At 39.1% G+C, this 27,505-nt stretch overlaps 1 protein-coding gene across 1 annotated transcript; it reads right to left on the reverse strand.

Annotated features, from left to right (window-relative positions):
• Positions 1-5,691: 5,691 nt before the first annotated feature.
• On the reverse strand, positions 5,692-25,793 carry LOC123754007 (small ribosomal subunit protein mS39). The gene is made up of 14 exons (XM_045736096.2): positions 25,507-25,793; positions 24,818-24,914; positions 22,068-22,265; positions 18,331-18,460; positions 16,525-16,657; positions 13,821-13,917; positions 13,457-13,591; positions 13,086-13,287; positions 12,097-12,224; positions 10,274-10,365; positions 9,950-10,058; positions 8,303-8,536; positions 6,187-6,378; positions 5,692-6,044 (listed from the first exon to the last, which is right to left on the reverse strand). Exons 1-14 carry the CDS (start codon positions 25,572-25,574, stop codon positions 5,898-5,900), a joined length of 1,962 nt encoding a protein of 653 aa, XP_045592052.1. The 5' UTR covers positions 25,575-25,793; the 3' UTR covers positions 5,692-5,897.
• Positions 25,794-27,505: the final 1,712 nt, after the last annotated feature.

The following is a 27,505-nucleotide window of genomic DNA, read 5'->3' on the forward strand; positions in this document are numbered from 1 at the left end:
CCGTTGTATATCTTATTATTATCTATCAGCGAGGGGTTTGTCTCTTATTACAGAACGAATAGACTCAAGATGGTGCAAACAACACAACTGCAATAATCCATTGGATTATTTACAATGTTTGCAACTAGACCGTAGTTGCACACTTCATTGATTTTTTGCCGCCAGAGATGGATAGTTCATTAAGCTTCCCCAATTCAACCAGCGAGTGGTAGTTTATTGTGCACTCCCGAAGCCCGGTTGTGTAACCGGAGCCCGACCAATTGTGAAAACGCAAGCCTAGCATTTACGAACCAAACAACCTCTGAAGCACAACCATGCATGAACCGAAGCCCGACCATGCACAACCCGAAGCCCAATTGACACCCTCGGGCCCGACCAGTTATTTAACCGGAGCCCGACCTGTTGTGTAACCGGAGCCCAACCAATTGTGTAACCGGAGCCCAACCAGTTATTGAACCGCAAGCCTAGCAAGAATGAACCGAACAAAAAAATCTGAAGCACAACCATGCATGAACCGAAGCCCGACCATGCACAACCCATGGCCCAAGTGACACCCCCGGAGCCCGACCAGTTAAGTAACCGGAGCCCGACCAGTTATTTTAACCAGAGCCCGACCAGTTATTTAACCGGAGCCCGACCAGTTGTGTAACCGAAGCCCGACCAGTTGTGTAACCGAAGCCCGACCAGTTGTGTAACCGAAGCCCGACCAGTTGTGTAACCGGACCCCGACCAGTTGTGTAACCGGACCCTGACCAGTTGTGTAACTGCAAGCCTAGCATTTAAGAACCAAACAACCTCTGAAGAACAACCATGCATGAACCGAAGCCCGACCATGCACAACCCATGGCCCAAGTGACACCCCCGGAGCCCGACCAGTTAAGTAACCGGAGCCCGACCAGTTATTTAACCGGAGCCCGACCAGTTATTTAACCGGAGCCCGACCAGTTGTGTAACCGAAGCCCGACCAGTTGTGTAACCGGACCCCGACCAGTTGTGTAACCGGACCCTAACCAGTTGTGTAACTGCAAGCCTAGCATTTAAGAACCAAACAACCTCTGAAGAACAACCATGCATGAACCGAAGCCCGACCATGCACAACCCATGGCCCAAGTGACACCCCCGGAGCCCGACCAGTTAAGTAACCGGAGCCCGACCAGTTATTTAACCGGAGCCCGACCAGTTATTTAACCGGAGCCCGACCAGTTGTGTAACCGAAGCCCGACCAGTTGTGTAACCGGACCCCGACCAGTTGTGTAACCGGACCCTAACCAGTTGTGCAACTGCAAGCCTAGCATTTAAGAACCAAACAACCTCTGAAGAACAACCATGCATGAACCGAAGCCCGACCATGCACAACCCGAAGCCCAATTGACACCCTCGGGGCCCGACCAGTTATTTAACCGGAGCCCGACCTGTTGTGTAACCGGAGCCCAACCAATTGTGTAACCAGAGCCTGAACAGTTATGTAACCGGAGCCCGACCAGTTGTGTAATCTAAGCCCGACCAGTTGTGTAACCGGAGCCCAACCAATTGTGTAACCGGAGCCCAACCAGTTATTGAACCGCAAGCCTAGCAAGAATGAACCGAACAAAAAAATCTGAAGCACAACCATGCATGAACCGAAGCCCGACCATGCACAACCCATGGCCCAAGTGACACCCCCGGAGCCCGACCAGTTAAGTAACCGGAGCCCGACCAGTTATTTAACCGGAGCCCGACCAGTTATTTAACCGGAGCCCGACCAGTTGTGTAACCGAAGCCCGACCAGTTGTGTAACCAGACCCCGGCCAGTTGTGTAACAAACCCCACCAGTTGTGTAACCACAAGCCTAGCAAGTACACATCCCATCCAACCCCCACCAAGCTAAACAGCCCCAGAGCCCAACCTAACTCCATACCTAGCTCGACCAAACGAAAATCTCCTTAACCCTACCTAAAACCCTCCACTTGTCCTAGAAACCAACCATGGATGCCTAGCAAACAAACCTGTAGCACTAGTACAGAAACAACACCTGGAGCACACCCATGCACGACCTGGAGCCCAACCATGTACAACCCAAAGCCCAACAAATCACACCCCCGGAGTTATGTAACCGGAGCCCGAACCAGTTGTGTAGCCCGAACCAGTGGACCGCAAGCCTAGCATGAACGAACCAAACAAACAATTCAAACAAACAACATCAAACAAACAAACATCTGAAGCACAACCATGCACGAACCGAAGCCCGACCATGCACAACCCGAAGCCCAAGTGACACCACCGGAGCCCGACCAGTTATTTAACCGGAGCCCGACCAGTTGTGTAACCGAAGCCCGACCAGTTGTGTAACCGGCCCCCGACCAGTTGTGTAACCGGACCCTGACCAGTTGTGTAACTGCAAGCCTAGCATTTAAGAACCAAACAACCTCTGAAGAACAACCAGTTGTATAATAGCAAGCCTAACAAGCAAATATCTCATCCAACCCTCCACCAGTGTGCTGAGTTGGGTGGCAAAGGGTCCATTTTGGGGCCAAACCCTTTTTGTCATATACATAGATTAGAATATTACAAACCACATCAAATTTGCAGATGGCACTAAGATCTATGGTAAAGTTTGAAGTGAAAGCCATATTGAAACCTTACTAAGAGATCTACATGAACTCCACAAATAGACAGATGACTTTTTAATGTCGATAAATGCAGGACCTTGCATGTGCGGCATAGCAATCTACGTTACAACTACCAAATTGACAGTACTACCTTTCAACAGATAGATGAAGAAAAGGACCTTGGTGTCAGAATCCATCGCGTGAGGCATAACACAACACAACTAAGAATCATCAACATTATCTTGGAGTCAGAATCCACCAATCACTGACAGTTGTACAACAAGTGGGAGCGGCAGCAAAAAACCAAACCAAACCCTGGGAATAATCATGCGTACCTTTACCTTCAAGGAAAAGAAAGTAGACCTTCAATTGTATAATTTTCTGGTGCGCCCCCACATGAATTATTGCATCCAGGCATGGAGACCTCATCTTCAGAAAGACATAACTGCTCTAGAGCCATGTTTTACCAGAGCTATGGAGCTATGTCTTACGACAAAAATCATACCAGAGCTTAGTCATCTCTCGTATCAGGAACGGTTGAGGGCCACAGGGCTAACACCGCCACAAACCAGGCATGACAGGGAGGACTTCATAGAAACCTTTAAAATACTAAACAATTTGGAGGATGTCGATCAGGACATTGTCTTCAAAAGGTCAGATGTTACACGAACAAGGAGCAACGGGTTCAAACTCGACAAGCCAGAATGTTGGACAGGAAAGAGGAGATGCTTTTTCAACCATAGGGTTGTAAACCCTTCGAACCGCCTACCTGCTGAAGTCGTAAACGCCGAAACCCTGCTGGGTTTTAAAATACTGCTGGGAAAGATCATCAGGGCAAATAGGGGGGGGGGGGGGACCTTTGACAAGCCGCCTGCTTACTGCCCTCATCGAGGCCACTAGTGTTAGTGGCCCTCAGGTAAATTCGGTTCCTGGAGGGGGTGTCCCCGCTCCTTCCCGTTGGGAAGTTGTTCATATATTACAGTATTTGTACACAGAACTGTCGCTTGTCACTAAACTTAGTTTTAAAACTATTAACTTAATGAAATAATATTACCTTATACGCGAGAATAATTCTAAATACGCAGTGCCATAAAATTAACGAATGCGGCTTTGGGTCGGGCCGTATAATGGGAATTGAATTAATCTGTTCCACACCCCCAAAAATATTAACTTAAAAATACATTTTATACTGGAGACAATTTTTTCTCTAACTACAATACAGTACACTGTACATATGTTTATCTTACTTTTATCGAGGACTCTTGTTGGCATATGGAAGATGGTGAGGAGGGGAGGAGGAGAGGTGTTAGTGTTTGGAAGGGGAGTCCCCTTCCATTATAACATCAGGCATTGATGACTTCTCTGGGTAACTCACTCTCTCCTACATTTTGCCTGCATACCACTAGGACCTGCTTGTGGCTCACTGCTTGTTTTTCTCACTAAAAACCTGTCTAGCAACACTTGTTTTTCCCTATGTTGTAACACTTGTCCGAAGTGAAACATCACAGTCACTAAAAAGGCTAACACAATGGCCTGCTACAGCTTGATTTGGGTGACACTTTTCAGCAAATATTTGCAATTCTTCCCATACTGCACACATTTTCCTAATAAATGAGGAAGGGACAGCCTCTACCCTACTCTACATCAACAACCCTCATACCATCTTCATGTTTACGAATGATCTCTCCTTTTTCCTCTATGGTCATCCTCACATGTGTTTTCATATATTTAACCTTACCACTGACTTTCTTGGGACCCATGGCATGATATATAACAATTACTTTTATGTTCAAAAAACAAAAAATCATCAAAATAATGGAATTTCTTATAAGCGTGATTGTCACTAAGCGGGCGGTTCTGGTAAACTGAGGCAGGTCAGCCCGTGCCACCAGGAACCATGTGCTCAGTCGACCCGAACGCGTATAAATATCGTTGGTCAACGACACGATCGTAAGTCAAGTCGCATTTTCCAACCAAATTTACATCGCAACTCAAAAAAATCGTAAGTCGAGGTGTCACTGAACTTATATCTACAAAACTCCTTAATATTCAGTGTTACCCACGAGCTTCAGGTTCATACTATTTTGCCCAATTGATATCAGTAAAGCAATAACAATTTTATTTGGCGAGTAAGAATTGTAATGTAGCCGACAAACTATTAAATCCATAGAATGAATTATCGTAAAGTCTTTGATATTAAGCATTTTTTATTTCACATATCGTACTATAAAATATTTGGAATTTAATTAAAACACAGTTTGGGCCATGATGGGGTGCTGCAGGTTAATGCCTTGACTACTGAGAAACTGCACAGCCAGTTCAGACAATAACTAAAAACCTACAAATAAATAAAAGGCTGAGATTGCAATTGTATTTTGATCAAGTCTGATAAATCATGAAACCAGTCCAAATAAAAAAAAATACTAGACCCGCTACTTGCAAAAACAATGATAAAAACTTAATAAATAAAAAAAAAAAACACTGAAGCACATATTTTTAGATTACTGTAAATTAGATTAGATAGCAAGTATGAGGGAGCACAAAATCATTAAAGTTTGTATGTTAAGGAAAATGAAACTGGATTGAAAATGAAACTGGACTGAAAATGAAACTTGTCCAAAAATTAATAATGCTAATTTAATGTTATGGGGACACGGGTACTTGGTAAGTATTGTTTGGAAAACCTTTTCCTATATTGCTTTCCTATTTCCTGAAAGCCAATGCCTCCCATCTCCACAAAAATGAGAAACAGGATAATAATAATATTCTAATCTATGGTGTATGTCTTGCCAATATTAGTTTTCTGCTCTAATTGTAAGATATAAATTTTGTATGACTGTACACCTGTTCATGATAGCCTTCACTGTAATGATTTATATAAATCACTTACAAATAGAATTAAACCTAAATTGCTGGTAATGAATTAATAGATGAACGGAAGATAGCAACACTCTGATAATACGATGGTTCCACTTTAGAACATGTGATGCAGCTGGCCTTTGTCACGATTTTTTTTTTCCCAATGCAAGAACACCTAGTACAAAGTACTTTTATGGGAAGATGCACTGGCCTTAGTATTTTAAAAGAATAATGAAGTTCCATACAATTTTACTTTTTTACTAAATACTTGTGTATACAGTATACTACAATTTTATTACATGTAAATTGAGGAAACCAATGTTCATATTTTTGAGAACTCTTGAATCCTGTACATTGCCCTTGGCTTTTTTTCGTCACTGAGCTTTTGTTCAAAATTTATAACATTTACAGTACTCTCCATGGAGCTTAATAACTTAAAAGGTACAGTTGTTATGCAGAGTCATTTAAGAGGTCAGTGCCAAAAATTGCAGAGAGTTTTGCTCGGTGATCTGAACTGAGAGTTAACTCTGACTGAAGCTGCTTTACCATCTCTCCTGCTTCGTGGTGCCCAGAATCTAATGCATAAATAACCGTGTTCTGTAAAATAAAAATATAATTAGACAATTTACATATTATATAAAATATAATAAACTGATCAAGTTATATCTTCAAAAATGTTCACAAAATGGCTTGACCAAAATATGATGAAAAATAAGTAATCTAAACTGAAAAAACTTACCACAGAAGTTTCAGCATCTTTTTTATCAATTGCAGCTTTATTCAGTGTTTGTAAGGCATTAATTGGTACAGCACCCAGTATTTTATGGGCATTAATATTTGCTTCCTTTAACAACAACAAAGCCTTTTTGTACTCCTTACAGTGGACCAAGGTGGTTAACAAATCACCGATCATCTGACCTGTCCATACAACCTGAAAAAAAAAGAGCATGCAAAATATTTATTCCACTAATCATCTGGAACATTAACTAGCACAATTATAATCTCACTCAACAAATGTAATTTGGCTTACAAAATACACTATGTTTATTCAATTGTATGGAAGAATGGTCCCAGGATTCAGATATATTTAACTTTCCCATAATTATCTAAAATGTTAGAACAAGGGGGGCCTGACAGCTAAGTGGACAGTGCTTCGGATTCGTAGTCCCGAGGCTTCGGGTTCGATCCCCAGTGAGGAAGGAAACAAATGGGCAGTTTCCTTCACCCTGATGGCCCGGTTGCCTAGCAGTAAATAGGTAATTGGGAGTTACACAGCTGCTACAGGCTGCTTCCTGGGGGTGTGTAACAAAAAGGAGGCCTTGTCGAGGACTGGGCCGCGGGGACACTAAGCCCCGAAAATCATCTCAAGATAACCTCTCAAGATGTCAAGAATGTGTTTAAGCTATTTTTAACAACTGTTTCCCTTAAACATTTTATTGCAAAAAATTGCACAGAATTTTTTCTTTTACATGCATTACATTACATCATGTTTGCCCAGATCCCCTGGAACTTTAAATAGGTGTTCAAGGAGACAACCTGAACAGCCACAGCCCTGACCAGCCACTACTGACTGGGAATTCCAAACACCTCGGAGTTAGATGGCCCCAAGGGACAACACCCAGAGAACACAGGTAAAATACCCAGTGGACCAAAGCAACTAACCTAGGACTGCAGGAGAGAAAACCTGAGAGCCCACAGCACACAGTGGGGGGGGGGGATCAGGGCACAGAGCCCACAACACACAGTGGGGGGTCGGGGGATCAGGACAGAGCACACAGTGGGTGGGGGATGGGTCAAGGCACAGAGCCCACAGCACACAGTGAGGGGAGGGTGGGGGATCAGGACACAGCCCACAGCACACAGTGGAGGGTCAGGGCGCAAAGCACACAGTGCAACCCATCCTCCGAATAAATAGACAGTAAGTTTTAATACTAAATGTAATAAGCACATTCCTGACTGTCTGCATAATACATAAATACACTTAATTGTGCTGTTACATTTACCTCCCCATATATTCTCCTTATTTTCTGTTAATACACTCAAAATTTTTAGGCTGAAGTTTTCGTATTCAATTCTATATACACAAGTTTTAAATATAAAGAATTTCTTTTTCAGGTTTATTAAACAATAGAGATTTCATACAAAATTTGAAAATATCCTGAGTTATTTTATAATTTATTGAAAGACTTTAGTTTTGTTTTATTATTTTTATAAAATTGTAATATCATTATAGCTATAGGTTAAGTACTAATCGTAATTAAGAAGCAATAAATGCTATTTACATGCTTGTCCTCCTACACTCCCAAGGTTAGGTTAGGTCAGGTCGTAGTTTTCTATACAGCTTTTCAGGTAAACTCTAATATTCACAATATTTAGGTGCGATGCTGGTGATTAAGTGTATTTATGTACTATGTCGATAGGATTGTACTTATTACATTTAGTATTAAAGCATACTGTCTATTCGGAGGATGGACTGCACAAGGGGGAAGGGGGTCAGGGTACAGAGCCCACAGCATACAGTGGGTGGGTGGGGGGGGGCATAGAGCCCACAGCACACAGTAGTAGTAGTAGTACCTCTGTCAATGCTAGGCAAAACAGAAGAGAAAGACATTGGCATATGCAAGGTAAGACTGGATAAAAACAAGACAGACAGATATCTATATATTTTGCCTATAATGATAGGCAAGAACTCTAGACAAATTTAATTAGCTTGAGAACAGGAAAGTTTAAGTGGGTAAGTCCAAGTATTATTTTAATAGATCATAAATGCATCACAGTTACACCAAATGTATTCAAGGAAAGATTACTGATGACCTTTGTAAAATGTGATAAACTGTACGGAATCAAGTTGTTACCTTGTTATGTCTGGTCTCATCTTGTTCCTGCACTCTTGTCCAAACATCCCACGCAATAGTTGCCAGCTGCTGAGTAAGTTGATCGTTTTCGTCAGATGGCTGATGATTAGTCATAGCTGACAATACAAGTGACAGGAGACGCTCCCTATAAGTTTGGTCAAATACTATTATGTCCGACCAGAGCTGGGGTAAATACTGTAGGGCCTCATGAACTTTTACAGACTTCAATACTTCCTGCAAGTCAAAAAATGATACTGTAATGCTATTCATCAACATATATAATATAGTACAGTATTCTATGCAGAATATTCTCTAAAAATACTGTGAACTTGTAATTGCGATTTTAATTATTTCTTTCTATGCGATAGCAATACCCGACAAATTTACTAAATGCATGTACAGAGACTCCCCCAACTTACAATGGGAATACATACATTTCTGATTTTTACATTGTAAGTGAAAATGCCTAAGTTGGGGACCCCCTCTGTACAGTGTAATTAAATATTTTTTATCACATCTGGGCAAATGAAAAACTACCCGGTATCCCTAGGCTAGGACCGATAATGAGAACAGGGAGTATCACGAGTTCAGGGAGCATAATGGAAAGAGGTTGGTGCAATGAATACAAACTGCTATAATGAGCACAGGGTAGTACAGTATAATGAACACTGTCTGGTATGAGCACAGGGTAGTACATTATAATGAACACTGGTATAATGAGCACAGGGGTAGTATATTGAGCACAGGGGTAGTATAATGAACACAGGCTAGTATAATTAGCACAGGTTGGTGTAATGAGCAGAGATGGATTTGTTTGCACCAGTTATGGTAGTACAGTTCTGCCTACAGTAGTTGTGCCAGGGTAAGGTTGCCAGTATCTGGCTAATCATTGGTGGCCAGCCACCAGCACCTCAAAATCTTGTAGCACTTGCACAGTTTGATAGAACAAAACCAAAGAAATACCATAAGCTCTTCAAAGATACTTCAATATCATGTGGAAACTTAAAAAATATCTATTACGAGATAAAAATTAGAGCATTTAGTTCTCCGTGACTGCATGCTTATGAAAACCTTAAAACTTATTTTTAATCAGCAAATGTAAGGGGGTTTATATTTTATAATATTCTTGAATTTTTCAGGAAGATTTACTGTCCTTAGACTGGAATAACAGGGAATATATACCTATGCATCTGCATGATGGGTAATACAGTAGTTAAGTACAGTATCTCCAAATCAACTGAAAATGTCATCAATGAATGCTGAGACCCTCATGCTACTTTGCACATTGACATCAGAGCTCAACATTTGGTGTTTCCAAAGAATTAGCCACCTAACATAGGAGTGGCCAATGCCAGAGTCTGTCTGAGGCAGAGAGTCGGCTATTGGGTGTGTAAGAAGGTTAGGAACAGATACTGTACAGGTATGTATTGGATTTATAAAGCCACATTCTCTAGTCCTGGTTCCTTGGCAAGCCAGGGCGAGTTTCAAATATCTGGTGCATTTTCCTCAGGCATGGCTAGACCAGCACTTAGTGTGTGTGTGAATGGCATGGGAGGGGGACCCCTCAAAGAAAATTAGAATGAATCAAATAGATTACAATAAATGACATGCACTTTCATATTTATACATACAACTTTTCTTGTTTACCTCCATAACCCCAGGCTCTGGAGTATAAATATGAGGGACTAACTCATTGTATGTTTCCATGAAATCCTCAATAGTCAGCGACGAACAGGCCAGTGCAAAGTAGTGACGACTGTGGAGAGAGAAATATACTTCATATTTGTTTAAGGAATAATTTGCAAACACATTTATATTTAATGAATCTTGTAAATTAAGACAAATTTAAACAAATACCATTTGAAAATGCTTCCTCAATTTTACATACAAAATAACTGAAGCAGTATAAATGAAACATAACCACTTTAACAAAGTCCTTAATCTTTCTACTTTTTTATAAAGTCAACTTACTAATAAATTGATTCTTTGTAAGCATCTCCAATTAGACTATAATTGTTTCCAGTGTGCAGCATCTTGTCCACGCGCTGGGCCACATCCAGGCTCTGTAAAAATTATTATAATAATAAATACAATAATAATGGTTATTTATACCTGAGAACATGTTACAGTGGTTAATTAGTGGGTACAAAAACTGTATTATATATAGCCACTAATATGCAAAGCATAGCAGGCATAATTAGTTAATGAAAGTGACCTGTCCGAGCCACATCTGTGTTCACCCAGGTTACTGATAATCAAGTTGGGCATTAATGACTTGTGCACTATGGAAGCTAATACCTTTTCAAATTGCTTGCCCATTTCCTTTGGAAAAGTAAAAAATGAAGATACAAGTTCAATATATCATCTAGGAGACTGCTAGACAATTCTATAAATGGAGGTTAGGTTCCTTGACCACCAAAAATCAAAATGCAGATCACATAATTTTAGGAAAAAAATTAAAAATAACAACATTTTTGTTTAACTTGAATGGTGAAGTTGCCCCTGTTTATTTGACTTTATTCTTGAGCAGTGAAGAGGTCTAATTACTAGAAGAGGCAGTAAAAAGTCATGATGCACGAACAACAGAATCACTGGCTGATGTACATGGTATAGCTCAAACTTTCTTCACAAATACAAGTTCTTTAATTAAAGGAACTTTACATAACTATTGTATTTTATGGGGTCACTCCCTCAGTGCAGTTCCAGAGCTTACACACTTGATCTTTAGGTCGAAAACCTACACAGCAGGCATCTGTGGCGCTCCCTTGGCCCACTGAGTGCAGATACTAGAATCCTGCCTCTTCAACAAGGCAGGGAGCTGAAAGAGTCACAAGACTCCACACACGAGGTCATCCTGGTAACCACAAGGGTGAGGCACCCTGGTTGTGCCCGAGCTTTGAGTATACGACAGAGAAACTGTTATAGAAAGCAGCCTGGACACTATAAGGGGCATGTCTAAGAAAGTATTTTGGGACTTGAGGATGGGTTGTTTATTCTTTCTCAGTGATGGCCAAACCACACGCCAGAAGATGAAGAGATGATTGTTTGGTCTGTCCTGGACCATTATCAAGTCGATTGCGATAATGGTCCACAATCGACCTGATAATGGTCCAGGACATAACGAAATGTAGTTGTTTCTTCATCTTCTGATGTGTGGTTTGGTCATCATATCTTCAGCCACGTTATTGTGACTTCATTCTCAGTGTTTAATTAGTTCCAAGGTAATATCTCTCCTCTACCTTGGCAATGGTGCACCACTGCCAACTCTTGTCATCAACTATTATTAAGGTTTTCCTAGAAGAATGCACCCCAGTCCCCAGAATGCGATGCAATATACACATTCAGCACAAGACTAAACTGCTGACCGGGCAGATTTTTCAACCGTATTGTGATACCCACGCTAGTGTGTAGACATGAATTTATTATCATTGACAATATTGGGGACTTTGTTCTTAAAATCAGAATGAGACATCACCATCCACAAAACTGGGATTTTGTTCTTAAGATCGGAATGTCTAGATTGTTCATTATACTGAGCTCTTGATTTCTAAAATCTGGGACTGACTGATGTGTTTTATCTTTATAACTTTGTCTTAAGGATGGAACATTCTGTACGTGAAAGTTTGTTTATAACATCAAATTTTGTAAGTAGGAGGATCATAAGTCAGATCTCTCCATCACCTGTACCTAAATTGGAGACTGTACAAATCCCAGAATAATTAATTTTGCAATTTTCACTTTCCTATAACCTGATATCATTCCAAATATTAATTTTAGATAATCTTGCGTCTCACCTGCAAATGATTGCGGCTAACATCCATGGCAGTAACAAAAAAGAACGTGTCTTTGATATCTTGAATCGTGAACTCCTTTCCTTCTATTTCATCAAGAATATCAATCAAGATATGACTTATGGGTCCTCCTGAAAAAATTATATGAAAAAATCAAATCACTATGAACTGTAGTAATTTGTATACATATTCATTATACCTCACCCCCCACACACACGCACACAAACTCACATAGGCAAACCTCACTTAACAAATGGCCCAATAACAATAGGAACCTTCTTTCTTTCTTTCACCATAAGCAAGTGATGACAGTTTCAAGGTAGTTCAAAAGCAAAGGTATTCTCAAAATATTACACGGATACCAAATACTTCAGCCCTTTCATTACGGAGCACTAGTGATGAAAGTTCCAAGACAATAGGCAAAGGTATTCTCAAAATATTACATGGATACCAAATACTTCAGCCCTTCCATTGCAGACAGTGCTCTCGAGTGTTTTCATGGTATGTGTGGTGTGTTGTGATCATGCCTTTGAACACTTGGGAAACATTAGCAACTGGATATGAAAATGTTTGTTTCATGTGCAAAAGTCAGAAGTGTAGAGACAGAGTGGCTTTGTTTTGATAAGTTTACCATAAAATATTTAATATTCTCCTTGAATTTGGTTAGAAAACATTAAATTATGGGCAACATTTAAAAAAACTAATTCAGGTTTCAATATCTGAAAATAAAAATTTAATTAATATTAAAATCTGTATAGTTCTTGTTAATTTTTTCTACATGTGTATTACATATTTTAAACTCTTATTTGAAAATAAGAACAACTATTTTTATTCTTTGAATATCTATTTTTTAAATACACATATAGATGGCAGTTTCCTATAACGATTGCACTCTGCAAGAGTTAAAGGCCATAGATGAAATCTGTTCAACAGACCAATTTTTGTGTTCCCTATTAAGTGAAAATTTGAATAGGCAAAAGTACTGTACTCACGTTCTCGACAGTGTATCGTCAACAAGTAGTAATATGTGGCTAGAGACGGTTGGATTCCAAGACCATGAAACTCGGACATGACTTGGAGGCTGAGGTGCCTTGCCTGGCGCCAGCTAGCCACCTGACCAAGTGCCTCCAGAGTACAATTCAGGGTGCCTAAGTTTGGGGAAATGCCTGATTCTGCCATGGATGTCAACAATTCCTGAAGATGCAGCAAGAAAAATTATATACGGTACATAATTATTTAAACTCAAAAGCCCTTTTTTAACATTTCATTATATATCTGCAAGGTGTTTAAGGGAACACAACCAACATGCCCACATCTAGGGTAGTCACTTGTATGTAATCCAATGCACAAGTGCGATACTTACCTTGACAAGCTGCCACCGAAGTTCAAAGGCATCGCGCATATATGAAGCAACCCGGATGAGAGAATTATAAGTGTCTGCATCTAAAGGAATATCCTTTTCTTTGCATTCCTGATATAATTGTTGTGCTCTGTCAACCTGAACATTAATATTAAAACTTCATTAACATTATGTTGGCAAACTTCAGTATAATACAGTACTTCTATAGCATTGTAAAAATATAAAATTTTTATAATACAAAATGGATTAAGCTTGGTAAATAAACATGACAAAATTATATGGCATTCATACTGAGAATACAGTATGGATTAATCAGTACGGACTAATACAATAATCTTCAAGTACATTCTCCTTCATGAAAACATACCTGATAATACTGAGCCATACCACGGATTAAGGCACAATATGCTGCAGATCCTTTGTTGCTTAATGATTGAAATAACTCTTCAGCAAGTCCATTGTCTCTGGAAAAAGCAGGATAATTCTATAACCTTTTGTTCTCTTCAGTATGTTATTCCTTGAACTAAATTAATATCTCTTTCCACTCTGATGAGAGTATTCAGAAGCTATATTCTTTCTACAGGCATTTAGAAGATAAAATAATGGTATACAAACCAAATGCAAACTGGTATTAATTTACCATTCCCTGAATCTTCAAAGCCTCGAAAAGTGTAACTAGAACCCTATCATATATATAAAGTAGTGTCGCATAATATAATGAAGCACTAAGCCAGCATGATTATAGAACTTGAAAAGGATAGGCCAGACTTAAAGAAAGTTCACTGCTAGAAGAAACACCTTGCTTTTAAGGCTTTGCTTCTTGATGTTGATGACTTCGGCAATGTTGCACATTTACCTAGCCCCCAATGACAATGTTAACCACATCTCATATCCTCTCACAAAACATCTCCTTAATCCATCCCATGGATAAGGGTGTCATTTTTTAAGTATTTTACCAAAAGCATTTGCTTTCACAGTGTCTAGATGCAACAGTTGGACCAAATAAGCCTTTACTTTTGGAATTTTGCAAATCTAACGTATGCCATGCAATTAAGAACAAAAGGTTGTGGGTCAAAATAAAGAACAGCACAATTAATGCTGTCTGGAGGAGAATGAGGAAGGAATGTGTCAATGATGTCACAGGATTTGGAGCACAGATTGTTAACCTTGTACAAAGAATAGGTATGAAATTGTTCAATGACATGCAAGCAGACAATATCTTTGTGAAAATCAATTATCTTAATGAATTAGATATAGGAGACTGAGAGCTTAACACACACAATACCGAACCAGCAGGAGGAAGATTAGGAAGCTTCAGGCATGTGTTGGAGTTTACCATTACATTTGATTACCACTGCACTGTGCATTAGATTAATGTGACAAGTCCCCCCTGTGTGTGTGTACAAAATTCCCCCCCCCCCTCCAATTTGTTTTCTAATATTGCTAAAATGCATTACCTGATCATGGAAAACTCGACAAAAATATTGTATGTGACATACTTTGGACATGACTGGATGAGGAAATCTGCCAATATTCAGGCGTTGCTGCAAAAATATTTTTATATAAATATTTCAATGTGTGAGTGGTTTTTGCACTAATATTATTGAATAGTGCGTAATTTGAGGAATTTATATCAAGTAGTTAAATATGTGGAACATTGCTATGCTCAAAAATATGATGCTCATATATAGTGATATGTATATTATATTCTTTGAGCAATAAAACACAGTGTTTTGCTGTTACTACACTATATACACACATCATATACATCTATCAACATTTTTATGTACCATAACAAACTAATAAGCAGTTCTGATGGGTGTGGTGATAAAATCAAAACACAGCATGGAGATACATGATACAATAAGACAACACCAACAATTCCCTGATGCAAGAAAATGCTTCCAATATACAGTACTACACACATTGCAATGACTAGCCACAGAACTGCTATTACTATCACACTCCTGTCATTAAGTCCTTAATATGAACCTATCTCCACAAGGTTATATGGTAAAGGAGCATGAGGTCATTCCATGATGCACAGATGAACAAAACCTGGGTGCTGTGTATACCTCACGCTGTGAACATCGTAACTAGCATCGTGTTTACTGATATCTGATCATTGTACACAGTCATTATCACAGTCAGGATGACACTATCATCAAAAATAATTACAATTACTTATTTTATTCAATATTATTAAGTGATGCTGTGGCCCTGATTTGCACAGCTGTGCTGTGAGCTCCAGCTGCATGTACCAGCCCTGGTTGCTGACAGTAATGAAGCTCTTAAAGCCAGTAGGGATGCAGATTTTTATTTCAAGATGGTCTGTTTACTGGACTCCTGAAGAACAGGCTTTGAGTCCAGTGAACCCTCAGGAGTTTTGAATCTTACAATATTCTGTACTAATGAACGTGATATGCTGGTAAGCGCACTCCCTTTCCCACTGATACCACGGTGTGCACAGTACGCTGGGTGAAGAAACTGACTGGGTGATCCAGACACCAATCATTATTGACCTTAACTATAAGCAGAACTTACATATTGGAAGGATTATAGGAGGCTATCACTTCCCACAAGTTCATTTATCAAGAAATTTTTTCCAACCCACCCTATCACCTATGGCAGACTCAGCAACCCGGCTTGCATATCAAGTCTTTTAGAATCACATGCTAGCTGGATATTAAGTAAAACTCCAAAGGCTTCTTGGACATGACTCTTTCCTAACTACCAACCAGTCATCATTCAGTTGATGAATCTAACAGTAATGGCCTGTTATCAACTCTCTCCACCAAATAATCCCACTTTTAATAATTCTTTAATCAACTCTGGAAAAGAGAGACAATTATTAACATAAGAGGTGAGTGTTACGTTTTCTTTGCTTAATAAATGTAAATTTTATTATTATACATGGAAACAATTGCCATATTGAGAGTGTGACAAACTTGGATTTATTTTTAGGTACTGGTATCTGATACCTAATCTACTTTTATCATATGTTGAGTTTGCTCTGCATGTGTTTTTCCAGGAACATAACTCTAACCTGATTGTGGGAAAACAACACTTACTTCCACGTTTTTCTAACTGTCATGACCCCCTGACGGTACCAACGCTCTTCAACCCAATCTTCATCCAAAGGGTCCTCACAGTTGTAGTATGCTACCAACTCTAGAAGCTCCTGCCGAACTTGATCGCTCAACTCTGATGGAGGAATACAAACGAAAATTACAATTCTGTTTTACATTCTGATAAAAAAATCATGCAATATGAAATATATTTATGAGCAATATAAGAACAAAGGAAACTGCCAAAGACCTAGTGGCCCATATGAGGCATTTCCTATTTAAAACCATCCAAACTCAATCATATTCAGTGACTTCATGTCCTAAGGTGTGATCTGTTGTGTCCTCTGGTAAGGGGGTCACTGTGAAAGCTTAAATCAGTATCAAACAAAATAAAGATAAAACTGAACAGAAAATGAAATTCCTGGAAGCTGATGGAGGCTACTGGGATGACAGCCTGGTCAATGCCACACACAGTCAACGAAAGCAGGAATTTTTGACAATGGGTAGTCCAAATGGGGCATGGCTCTTTCTGTAAGACAGCAGAGATTATGGCCTTGTAATTGCAAACTTATAAATATAATAGGCTCTAGGGTAGGCATGTGACTCTGAATTTAATCAATCTGCCAAAGAGCCAAGTTCCAAGAGCCTTGATATGGGGAAGCAGAATGATGGTTAACAAAGAGGAAATCAGATTTGATATCATGTGAGGATTCAAGCACTGTAGTGTAAAAATGATGCCACTGGACACAATGCATGGTGGGCAACCAGGAGCTAAACTCTCACAATGATCAGGACCCTTCCTAAATTCACTACTGTGGTTGAAAGTAGACTATAGAAGAACTCCCAAAACCTTCTCCAGGTACAGTAGTTAATTTTCAGATACAAAAGTAGGATTTGGGTATAGTAGAATATATTGTTCCTTCTAAACTCTTGCCTCTTTAGCAATACATGGAGATCACTAACCAAGGGGTTAGTGGCAAAACCCAACAAAAATAATCTTAAACATTAAATCCTGAAAGAAAGGAGCTAACTGAAACCTAGATAAAGTCTAACACCTTATCTAATGAACATACAGGTTCCATAGGAATATGGAATGGGAAAAGATGGAAGAAAGTTCAACCGAGATACATAAACAAACTAACAAAAACCCAATCCAAAACCAAGTTGCAGACAACCCAATGAAAACAAGCAACTGGAAGACAGTGTTAACACAAAGAATGTTCCTTCAAAAAAAATACAAAGAAATACATGATCAATGTAATGAAGAGTTTCAACTCGTGTCATTTAACTAAAAACCTTTACCGCAAAGATAATTGCATGAACTCTATCATGATGTTGGCTGTAGATCAGAGATCAAAATTCTACAGATGAAGATTGAAAAAGAACCAAGAATGAAATGAATACAGCTTCTAGGAAAAATGAAAGGGGATGAGAAACTGACAGACAATACAATGGTGTCTCAGAAACCTGTGTGGCCTGGGCTGTTATCTGGTGTTAAACAACTTTCAGCTGGCATTGGTCACATGCCACAAAAAATACAATGACTCACATTTTCTTTCAAGTAATAGTTTTTGTGTTTTTTTACACCTTTTGGTCTAAAAAACAAAACTTTGGTCTGTCAGTTTTCATCAGTTTTGAGTGGAACTTTGACCCCCCAATCTCCTTTGAACACCAGTGAGTCTCAAAGAGTCCTGATATAATCTGAATACTTTGTAGTACAAGCACTTAAGTTCCAGGGAGCAACTGAGATCTACGCTGAATTATATGTAAATACACATGCATACATAAGACAGTTTTATTAAAACTTGCCAATGCCTTTAGACTGAGAAAGCTGATAGACAGTGATAGCATCCGATACAGAGCCCATCCGGATCAGGTTTCGAAGTGTTTCTTCACTCACGTTGCTTTCCTCATTGTAAGTAATTTTGGGAAAAAATGCCTGAAAATAAAATAAAATAAATTCTTGAACACTTTTATTGATAGTTAGATATATCTGACTGCAGTTTTAAAAATATTGACTGAAATCTGAGCTCTAAATCTGCTCTAAATCTCTAAAAATAATTTATTTTACAGTAATAATCTTGTACACTCAAAGAATTCATCAAATACCCGACTAGCATGTGAATAATGCCATCTATAAAACTAAATGCACCATTTAAATAAAAATACACAAAAGCAGACTGCACTCACATGATAACAATACTTATTTATCTCTGTACAGTGGAACCCCGGGTTACGAGTTTTTCGGGTTACGAGCAGGATTTGGTCGGAAAATTTGCATCGGAATACGAGCGTTGCATCGGGTAACAAGTGTGTTGATACGCGTACGGGCCGACCTAGCGCGTGGTGGCACGGCGATCACCCCTCAATTTACCAATGCCTCGCGCCCAGTGACTATCCCGCCTGAATTCTTCACAAGGATTTACAGTGTTTTGTTGGATATTTGACCATTTGAGCATAAAAGGTGTTATTATATATCTCGCAATGGGTCCCAAGAAAGCCAGTGGTAAGGTTCAAGGCAAGAAATCGCACGTGAGGATGACAATAGAGGAAAAACAAGAGATCATTCAGAAGCACGAAAATGGTGCACGTGATGTTGAACTTTGTAGGTAGTACAACAAATCCACGTCAACGATATGCACTATACTTGCCTAAAAAAAGAACATTATGAGTGCTAAAGTGGCAAAAGGTGTATCAACAATCATCAAACAATGACCACAAATACTTGAGGAAGTGGAAAAGTTGTTATTAATTTGGATACACAACAAGGAGTTAGCGGGTGATAGTGCTTCCAAGGCCATTATTTGTGAGAAAGCCAGGGTATTGCACGAAGACCTTGTAAAGAAAACCCCTGGAACGAGTGCAGATATGATAGACTTTAAGGTAAGCAAGGGATGGTTTGACAAATTTAAAAAAAAGGAGTGATATTCATAGTGTTGTGAGGCATGGGGAGGCTGCCAGCTCAGACAAACCAGCTGCCGAAAGATTTATTGAAGAATTTAAAGAGTTTGTAGAGGCTGAGGGATACCTACCGCAACAAGTGTTTAATTGTGATGATACAGGACTGTTCTGGAAAAGATTGCCTAAGAGGACATAAATTACCAAGGAGGAAAAATCATTGCTCGGACACAAGCCTATGAAAGATAGGTTTACGCTTGTGCTGTGTGGAAGTGAGAGTGGCGATTTGTAAATTAAACCCTTGCTTGTGTATCATTCTGAAAATCCAAGGGTTTTCAAACAGTATAAAGTGCAGAAAAACCAAATGTGTGTGATGTGGAGGGCTAATAATAATGCATGGGTGACTAGGATTTTTTTTACGGAGTGAGTGAATGATGTGGTGTGCCCTGCCATACAAAAATATCTGCAGGAGAAAAGTTTGCCACTCAAGGCCCTGCTTCTCCTCAACAATGCTCCTGCTCATCCTCCAGGCTTGGAAGATGAATTGTTGAACAGATACAGAAATTTTCTCACAGTAAAGTTCCTTCCTCCTAACACCACTCCTCTAATTCAGCCTATGGACCAGAAAATCATAGCAAATTTTAAGAAACTATGAAAGGGCACTTTTCCAGAAATGTTTTGAAGTGACTGAAGCCACAAACCTCACCCTCAAAGAGTTCTGGAAACACCATTTTAACACTTGTAGTGCTTTAAAACTCACTGACAAAGCCTGGCAAGAAGTGACTCAAAGAACCCTGATCTCTGGCTGGAGAAAATTGTGACCTGAATGTGTGCCAGAACTAGACTTTGAGGGATTTGAGCCTGTAAATGAAGTGCCTATTGTTGAGGAAATTGTTACTCTGGGCCAGAAGATGGGCTTGGAATTGGATGGTGCGGATGTGGAGGAGTTGGTGGAAGAGCACAACGAAGAACTGACCACCGAAGAACTCCAAGCCCTTCAAAAGGAGCAGCAAGAAGAGTAGTTGAGGATGTTTCTCCAGTGGAGGAGGAAGAGGATGTCCCTTCCGCAACCATTAGGAAGTGGTGTCAGACGTGGGAAGAAATGCAAACTATTATTGAAGCGATTCACCCAGAGAAAGCTGTAGTAGAAAGCTGTAGTAAGCCGTTGCATTAATCTTTTCAATGACAATGTGATGCCTCACTACAGAGACATCTTGCGAAGAAGGGAAAAACAATCTTCAATGGATCGTTATGTTGTGAGAAAATCGAGCAGTGATCCACAACCAGGACCTAGTGGTATGCAGGCAAAACGTGCCAGAGAGTGCACCCCAGAGAGGTCCTCACTGCCTGATGTTATAATGGATGGGAACTCCCCTTCCAAACAGTAACACCTCTCCTCCTCACCATCTTCCATACTCCAACAGCAGTCATCAGCAAGGGTAAGTAATAACTTGAACATACTTTTGTAGTGTAGATTTTGATGAATTAGGTATAAAATTTAGTTTGAAATGAGGTTTTTGGGTAGTCAGGAACGGATTAATTCATTTCCCATTATTTCTTATGGGGATATTAGCTTCGGTTTACGAGTTTTCGGGTTACGAGCCATCTCCAGGAACGGATTAAACTCTTAAACTGAGATACCCCTGTATATGAAATCCTTTTTTTATGGAATTTAAGCAAGATACTTATATATAATATGCTATAATACTAATACTGTACATACATGAATATACTGTATATATTCATATAAAGTATATGAATGTACACCACATCCTCCAGTTTTGATAATCCTTATAGGAAGGATGAAGACCATAGTACATATACCAATATACAATGCAATTAGAAAGTAGAAATTGGTACTATTGAATTTGGACAAACCAGAAAACTATTTTCTACTATGCTGCAAAGACAACTAAACTAACCTAACCTTCCTAGGCCTAACAAATGCTATCTGAGGCCCTAATAGTGCATATGTTTGCTATACTAAGCCTAGGAATATTTAGGGTTTGTCTTTTAGCTTCATTTTTTTGGACTCAATAAAGTGAATAGTACAAAATTCTACTACACTAATTGCATAGTATGTCAATGTTTGTACTATGGTGCACATAGTTACAAAAAGTACTATCTAAACAGGAGGATGGGTTGGAATGTATGTATGTATGTATGTATGTATGTATGTATGTATGTATGTATGTATGTATGTATGTATGTATGTATGTATGTATGTATGTATGTATACCTATTCCTCCCTCTGCTTCTTCCTACCTCCCCCCTTGAACAAACATTTCTATTTATGTTTATAGATGGGGTACCTGTCTGTGCCCTCTTGTCTCTTCCCCCTTTTTCCCCATTCTTCACCTCATCTTCCCCTTTACTCATTCCCACCTCCCCCTCCCCTCTCCTCCCAGTGAATTCAGTAGCGTTCCGTTTTGGTCGACTTTTGAATCATCGTGGCCGAGTCGGTTAGAGGCAGGTATCTGGGATTCAACAAAACGAGAGTTCAAATCACTCCACTGCCTCCAGATGATTTTCATTAATATACTGCATCATGTCATTGTGATTTCTTTGTGATTCTATGCACACATATACTGTATATGTGTATAGAATACATATATATATACTGTATATATATTATATTTACTACTCACTTGAATAAAGGGTTCCTCTGGTCTGTGTGTAAAGAGACTAGCATTCTCATCACGTATCCATCTTGCAGCCTTCCTTCCTGCTTCCTTTGACAGGGAAAAGGTACGCTTGACAAGATTGGAGGCAGGAGTTAAGTATGGATCATCATGATACTTGTAATGTGGACCTGATAAGTCACGACTCACAGTGCTGGCCAGAGCCTGAAATAAAAAATAAAAAAAATCACATAGCTTTTTGATAGTGTCAAAATACAGTGGACCTTTACAAATTCAGATTGTATTATTCACTAACCTATTATAGATATTCAAATACAGTGCAACCTCGATTCAACTAACTATATGAGACCAACCCCAGTTCATTACAGTGAGGAATTCTTTGCAACCGGAGATACCTACGGGATGCATTTCCAATACCTTTCAGGCTAATTTCACGTAGAGAAACTCATTTTCAAAAGGGTGAACAAAACTGAGTAAATAAGAGAACAACCAAGAGAATTTGTCTGTAAAGAGATTTAACCACATCTAGCATATTTCCCACACCCAAAACTCGAAATCATATTTTCGAAGGAAAAAGTGGCCCATGTTTTACTGAACGAAAACCTCTGCAACTGGAAATAAACAAGAACCATAGAATTTGGTTTTAAAAATGCTCATTGACGTTTCCAAGGCTCCAACTATTTCTTGCAATATAGCCTCCATCTGTGAACTCAGTCCTGACATCCTAAGCAAATCCACAAATTCCCCACTTTTTGTTTGTCGAATCAGGTGAGTAAATCCAGCGTGAAAAGTGTGTTTTCCAACCACACATTCACTGAAGCAAGGTTCTTTGAATTGAGGTTCCTCTGTATTCTGTAATTTTTTAAATTTGCCATATTGAGAATTTTTTCACCAATTATTATTTTAGTTTTACACAAAATTATATCACAATACAGACTATGTATATACACGTAATGAAATGCTCATTTCTGGACTGTACTCAAGATGTGGGGTGAGGGCAGCCCTCAGCTCACATTCCCACCATACACAGGACACCAACTACTCCAGGCTATCTATAACCATCTCGACACAGCAAAAATGGTTTTTCCAACAATCTTGCCCCCTCCATGTGGTGAGCGAGCTTGTGGAGACCAAAGATCAACCCACTACACAGAAATTAATATACGAGTAATCGTGGCTGCTCATAAAAAAGCTTTTATGTAATAAAATAAACTAGTACCCTATTTTCTATTTACCTACACTTCAATGGATTCTAATTTCTACATGCAGCAGTTCAAGAATGAATACTCGTATCACTTTCACTGAATTCCGTAACTTTATACAGTATTACAAATTACAATATTTATCGATGAATATATGAGGTAACCCTCATGACCTTTCAACAGTGGTATATCTAGGGAAAATAGTGCCAATAGCAAGCACTGAAACTGCACCCACTATCCAAACACCTGACACTCTTCTCTGGTAACTTTCCCATAAAATCAGCTAAATAATACCAGTCAAGTTCGTTTATTATTTGACAAATTATAACATTACAGTACATGGAAATACAACTGCCCCTTCCTTGCTTTCACTGATGCAAATTGGTCTATGATGTGGTCAGTCAGTTTTTCAGTTTTTTCTCGTTCTACTCTTAGCAGAACAAGATCACAGAGTGCCTTGACCCAGAGAGGCTCTTAAATTTCAAAGTATTAGTTTTAACTTGTTGAATGATCTCTCACAGCTAATGATTGAAACTGTGATGGTTAGCATTATCTGAATAGCAATGCGAAGCTTAGAGACAATGCTCTCATCTCCATACTGAACCATAAATTCGAGAAGCTCTACAGTCATGATATTTTCACGGGTGCCCAACTTGATAGTAACGTTCTGCAATCCAAAATTTCTTCATATAGCTGCTGTCCATACCTTGCGATGATTTTGGGGCTCAATGTCCTTGTGGCCCCAGTCCGCAACCAGGCCTCCTCAACATAGAACTGTAAAATTCGCCTAATTTTTTACACTTCTTCTTTAGATCGTTATTGCCAGTGGCAGAGCCATAACACAATATTATTACTGTATATGTAGTTAAAGGAAATAAATCCTTTAACCACATATGGGCCTGACAGCTGAGTGGATAGCGCTTCAAATTCATAGTCCTGAGGTTCGGGGTTCAATCCCCAGTGGAGGCGGAAACAAATGGGCAGTTTCTTTCACCCTGATGCTGCTGTTACCTAGCAGTAAATAGGTACCTGGGAGTTAGACAGTTGCTACGGGCTGCTTCCTGGGGGTATGTAACAAAAAAGGAGGCCTGGGCGAGGACCGGGCCATGGGAATGCTAAGCCCCGAAATCATCTGAAGATACTCTCAAGATAACATAATAATAAAATAAAAAGCATCATATATCTGAAGAAATTTTTTTTTTCACTATCTGAGGATAGCTTCTCCGACTTTAATAGAAAGTGCTCAGTGGCACCCCCTTCATGTTTTACTTCTTTGAAAAACCACTTCCTTTCAAAGAAGAAACTTGCAATTAATGAATTTTTGTATATCATACTATAATTTCTTACTGAACTTCATGCTTCTGTATTAGTTCTCTTAAATGATCAGAATGTATTTTTTAATTTTGTTAACTATTATGCCTCAAATACTGAGATTATAAAGCATATTACAATACTTGTCCTTCGCCTCCTTCCCTCATCACAATCGACTTGAGAATGGTCCAGGATGGACCATTCAGCTAATAAGGTCAACTAGAGAATTTTACATAGCTTTACCTCAAGAATATCTGTGGAAGATCTTTTTATTCGGCTGGGAATGACAATCTTCTCACTGCCAAGGTGTGATGATGTTTTCAAACCATTAGTCAAGATGCTGGTGAAGAGAAATAATTGTTTAATTATCTTACATAAAACTGGGAATACTGTATATGGTTTGATTACACAAATAAATCAAGCATCAAGTGTATTGAAATGCCCCTTTTTGGGTAACCCATCAGAAGCTCATGTGAAAGGGTCTACCTTTGTGTTGATGTGCCATACACCAGACCTGCCCCACACAGCAACAAACACAACCAGTTGTAGACAAAGTGACATGGTCAAATAGTACATGGGCATTTTGACAAGCTCATTTCCCAATTTTCATAACTACATATTGTTGTGTTGGGTTTGATTTGGTATTGAGCTTAAGGATTATCTACCATGGGGAAAGTTATGAAGTCCACCACAATAGCTCTTTGACCAGCAAATATACTTTAGTCCTGAACACAGTCCAAGACTGACGTATATATACTGAGAAATGGTGTACACCTTTTGGTATATATATATCCGACAGTTAGGTTAAGTAGGATTTAAAAACTTTTTGGCGATCCGTCATGGATATGATGTGACTTGTATTCTTGGCTATTTGTGTGTTTCTTTTTTTTAAGAGAGAAAAGCTCATTTTAATGCAATCGTTGGTTACGAACCTAACATTTGACCTCTTCAGAAAGTCATGAAGCAGTTTTCCTGGTGTCCTGGACAAGGTGCCGGCCATGGTGCCCAGACTGGTCTCGTCCTCCTCTGTACACTGATAGCTGCAGTTTGCGTGAAGGTAACTTCTCCTCTCTATGACTACACCACTAGAGCTGTGGCGTGGCACCTCACTCTTCAAGGTTAGAGTTAAACTTCAATGTTGTCCCTTGAAATTGACCGGGATCCTCCGAGGTTAACCTTGCTAGAGTTGTTGTTGATTTAGGGGCGACGAGGCTTGTGTTGTGGCTCCATGAGGTCGCTTCTCTCACTACCAAAATCTCTACGTTTTCTTTGGTTACTCAGAGTAACCGGACAGATTCATTCAGTGAATGAAATACAGTATATGTGATTCCTTCATAATAGTAATTTTATTTAGAAAGCAAATGTGCATTAATGTTACAGTGCTACATTCGTGGTATATTGGTGTAATATTTTTTTGTACAAGGCTATTAATCACGCAGAATATCTTTCAGGCAGTCCTAAATATTAAATTTGAAAGTTAATCAGATTCAGATTCAGATTCAGATTCAGATGTTTATTCAGGAAAGGTATATACATACAAGTGATGTTACATTAATGGATTGATATATAGATAGATCTAGTACATACAATGCCTAAAGCCACTATTACGCAATGCGTTTCGGGCAAGAAAACATTAATATCTAGAACTTAATACTAATTGAGCATAAAGAATAAAAGATGTTGAGAACAAATACAAATAAAGATAAAAAAAAGGGGGAAACATGACTGAACAAGCAGCACAAATACAATAGGTTGACAAACAGTGTTGATTAAAAAAGAAAAAAAAAAAAAAGAAAATAACAGACATGGGTTGACAATAGAGGAGTGAGGTAGATTACAGGGAATTTATTAGGTAGTGTTTAGTTTTTATCTTAAACTGGTTGAGAGAGGTACAGTCTTTAACATGGTTGGGAAGGTCATTCCACATTCTGGGCCCCTTGATTTGCAGAGCATTTCTAGTTTGATTAAGACGTACTCTAGGAATATCAAAACTGTATTTATTTCTGGTGTGGTGCTCATGGGTTCTGTTACAACCTACTATGAAGCTTTTAAGATCAGGATTGGCATTATAGTTTAGCGTTTTATATATGTATAATACACATGAGAGAATGTGCAGAGACTTAATATCTAACATATTAAGAGATTTGAGTAGGGGTACCGAGTGATGTCTGGGGCCAGAGTTGGATATTGTTCTAATAGCGGCTTTGTGTTGGGTAATTAGAGGACGTAAGTGATTTTGGGTAGTAGAACCCCAAGCACAAATACCATAGTTGAGATAAGGATAGATAAGGGAGTAATAGAGAGTCACCAGGGCAGGGCGTGGTACATAATATCTGATCTTAGAAAGAATGCCCACAGTTTTTGAAACTTTTTTAGATATATTTAGAATGTGTCCCTGGAAATTCAGCTTGTGGTCAATGAGAATGCCAAGGAATTTGCCATCTAATTTGTTACAAATTCGGGTATTGTTTATTTTGAGATTTATAAGACTAGAGGATTTATTGCCAAACAGAATATAGAAGGTTTTGTCAATGTTAAGGGTGAGTTTGTTGGCAGTTAGCCAAAGATGGACTTTATTTAGCTCAGTATTTACTGTGGCATTTAGAGCAAGAGGGTCAGGACTGGAGTAAATGAAGGTTGTGTCGTCAGCAAATAGAATTGGTTTGAGGTGTTGGGAGGCATTTGGAAGGTCATTAATGTAGATGAGAAAGAGGAGAGGGCCAAGTATGCTGCCCTGAGGAACACCAATGTTGATGGGAAGGGTGGGAGAAATTGTATTATTCACAGAAACATATTGGAGCCTGTCAGTAAGGTAGGACTCGAGGTTTAATAGAGGTAAAGTCAGCATTAAATTAAGTAATTAAGGCTAACGCATATTATAGTTGACTTGTCCTATACCCTTTCTTCTCATTTAATTTAGTGTATGATTAT

Source organism: Procambarus clarkii, chromosome 6 (genome assembly GCF_040958095.1).
Source record: "Procambarus clarkii isolate CNS0578487 chromosome 6, FALCON_Pclarkii_2.0, whole genome shotgun sequence".
Taxonomy (NCBI): domain Eukaryota; kingdom Metazoa; phylum Arthropoda; class Malacostraca; order Decapoda; family Cambaridae; genus Procambarus; species Procambarus clarkii.